At 49.4% G+C, this 2,051-nt stretch overlaps 1 protein-coding gene across 1 annotated transcript in view; it reads left to right on the top strand.

The window, feature by feature from the left end:
* Positions 1-555: 555 nt before the first annotated feature.
* Positions 556-2,051, top strand: part of LOC104489976 (fibroblast growth factor 4) — a gene marked incomplete at its 5' end in the record, with an annotated part of 2,051 nt that continues 555 nt past the window's right edge. The window contains one exon of the mRNA XM_010132198.1: positions 556-659. Within this exon, the coding sequence (XP_010130500.1) occupies positions 556-659 (104 nt within the window). The remainder of the gene's footprint in view (positions 660-2,051) is intronic.

The raw sequence follows: 2,051 nt of genomic DNA, 5'->3' as shown, positions 1-2,051 counted from the left end.
CTCGTCGGCGCTCCGGCAGGAGCTCATCGGTGCTCTCACCGCCGGGCTGTCCCCTTGCCGCCTGCAGGCATCAGGTGTCGGGGTTACCTCTACATCTGGAGGGTCCACAGTCCCGCGGGCCGCCCACTCCGAGCAGGGACCGGGGAGAGCCCAGCTCTCCCCCAAACTGGAAAAGCATCTGCTGGGGACTTAACCCTGTGGCCCTAAGACTCTGATACCCAACTGAAACAATAAGATCCAGGAGGGGGATATAAGCTGTGTGATGACAAATGTTTCATTCGCCCCAAGCGCACACTGGCTTATTTTAACCTCATCTACACAGGAGGATGCCTGGGGGCAAAGTAAAAATAGATACTTAGCTAAAAGAAGAGAGGTCCCAGCATGGGGCATGGGACTGCACGTGGAGCGTGAGGCTGGGGTTCTGCGGCCACCCGCAGCAGAGCTGGGGCATGGAGATCCACACCACACCAGGGATGGGAGCCTTTGGGTGAGCGCAGCACTGACACCACACACTTCTTCAGGGCAGTCTCCCTGATTCTTGTGTCTCCTCTGCAGGTCTGCTGGAAATCTCGCCTGTGGAAAGAGGGGTGGTGAGCATATTTGGTGTCAGAAGCGGACTCTTCGTGGCCATGAATAGCAAAGGCAAACTCTATGGATCTGTAAGTAGCCACTGAGCTTGTGCCTGGGCAGGGGACCATGGTCAGCTGGGGTGAGAAGTGTGTGTGGTGCTAGGAGCTGCCCAAGCCCCATCCTTGCCCCTCCTGGGTCAGGCCACACAGGGCAGCCCTTGCTGCCTTGCCAACAGACGGTCGTGCTGCCCACATATGCTGCGTACCAAGATTTGGAAGTAAACCCCACTCTTTGGCATTACTCCTCCCTGGTTCCCTCATAAAAACTAGAGTCACCCAACCGTGGCTACCTATTTGCCTACCACATAGACCAACATAGTCATTTATGTGGCAAGACCTCAAGCTAGCATCAGCCTATGGCTTTCTTGTGTTTAAGTACAGTCTTAAGCAGGTATGGCTGTGATCAGCCAGGCCCCCACAAATGACCAGTCATGATGAGATGAATCAGCACCTGTTACATACCTATTGATCACTCTTTGTTACTGCTCTTGATTGCAGAAAGTCTGTTCCCATGAGAGTTCAACATCCTCAGGGTTTGGACTTCTGCTTATAAGGCGGCAGATCTATTGGGAGCCAGTACAGATCTTCTTTTACACGGAATCTCTAGAAAAGATAGAGGCATCTTATAAAATATAATTAAGGTGGACAAGAACAGTGCCTGTCTTTGTCCATGTTGATCTGTCCTCCTGCTCTTGAGTTCCCCTTTGTGTAAGTTCCTGTGATCAGCATAATTCAAACCCATGTTCCTGTGTCACCTTCCTTACCCATGACTTTTCCATTTCGTGTTTCTCCAGTGTGCTTTGATGAAATTTGGGCTGAGGAGGAGCCAAACTATGTCAAAGTTAACTAGGGCTTTTTCACATGGAGACATGAAGCATCCAGAATTATTTTCTGGGGCATCAGTCCTGTTACAAAGGATTTTGACTTATATAAAAGTCAGGCGGAATCAGTCACCAAAGTGCAAGAGCTCCCTTTGCACTATTTCTTAGGAAGACTCCTGCCTTGGTGTCCCGGAAAAATTAATTCCCAGTGCAGTGTTCAGCTTGGCAGGCAGAGATGTCTTAAAAAACCCAAGGCTTTTGCCCAATAAGAAGAGATGAGTTGGTTTCTTACTCTCCAGATAACACACTTGTACCATCTCTCCTGCTTTGTACTTACTCGCAAATGAAACCTCTTCACTAGACGGCTGCCTTTTGTCAGCTCTGTTTTCTTGTCCATTATCCAAACCCTTCCTTCAATTTTAAAACTAAAGAAGCAGAAATTATGCTGAGTGTTTTTAAAATACCTCTTTCTCTTCAAATGACACGAGAAAACGGTAGCATTCAGACTTTGGTGAAGCCTCTCAGGCAATTTCCTGCTGGTAGGACAACGACGGAGCAATTCGATGAGCATAGCAGCAGAACTGGGCTTGGGCCTTACCCC

The sequence above is a fragment of the Buceros rhinoceros genome, unplaced genomic scaffold (genome assembly GCF_000710305.1).
Source record: "Buceros rhinoceros silvestris isolate BGI_N320 unplaced genomic scaffold, ASM71030v1 scaffold20452, whole genome shotgun sequence".
NCBI classification, from domain to species: Eukaryota; Metazoa; Chordata; class Aves; order Bucerotiformes; family Bucerotidae; genus Buceros; species Buceros rhinoceros.
The sequence above is the reverse complement of the archived record's forward strand: the minus strand, read 5'-3'. Positions and strand labels throughout refer to the sequence as shown.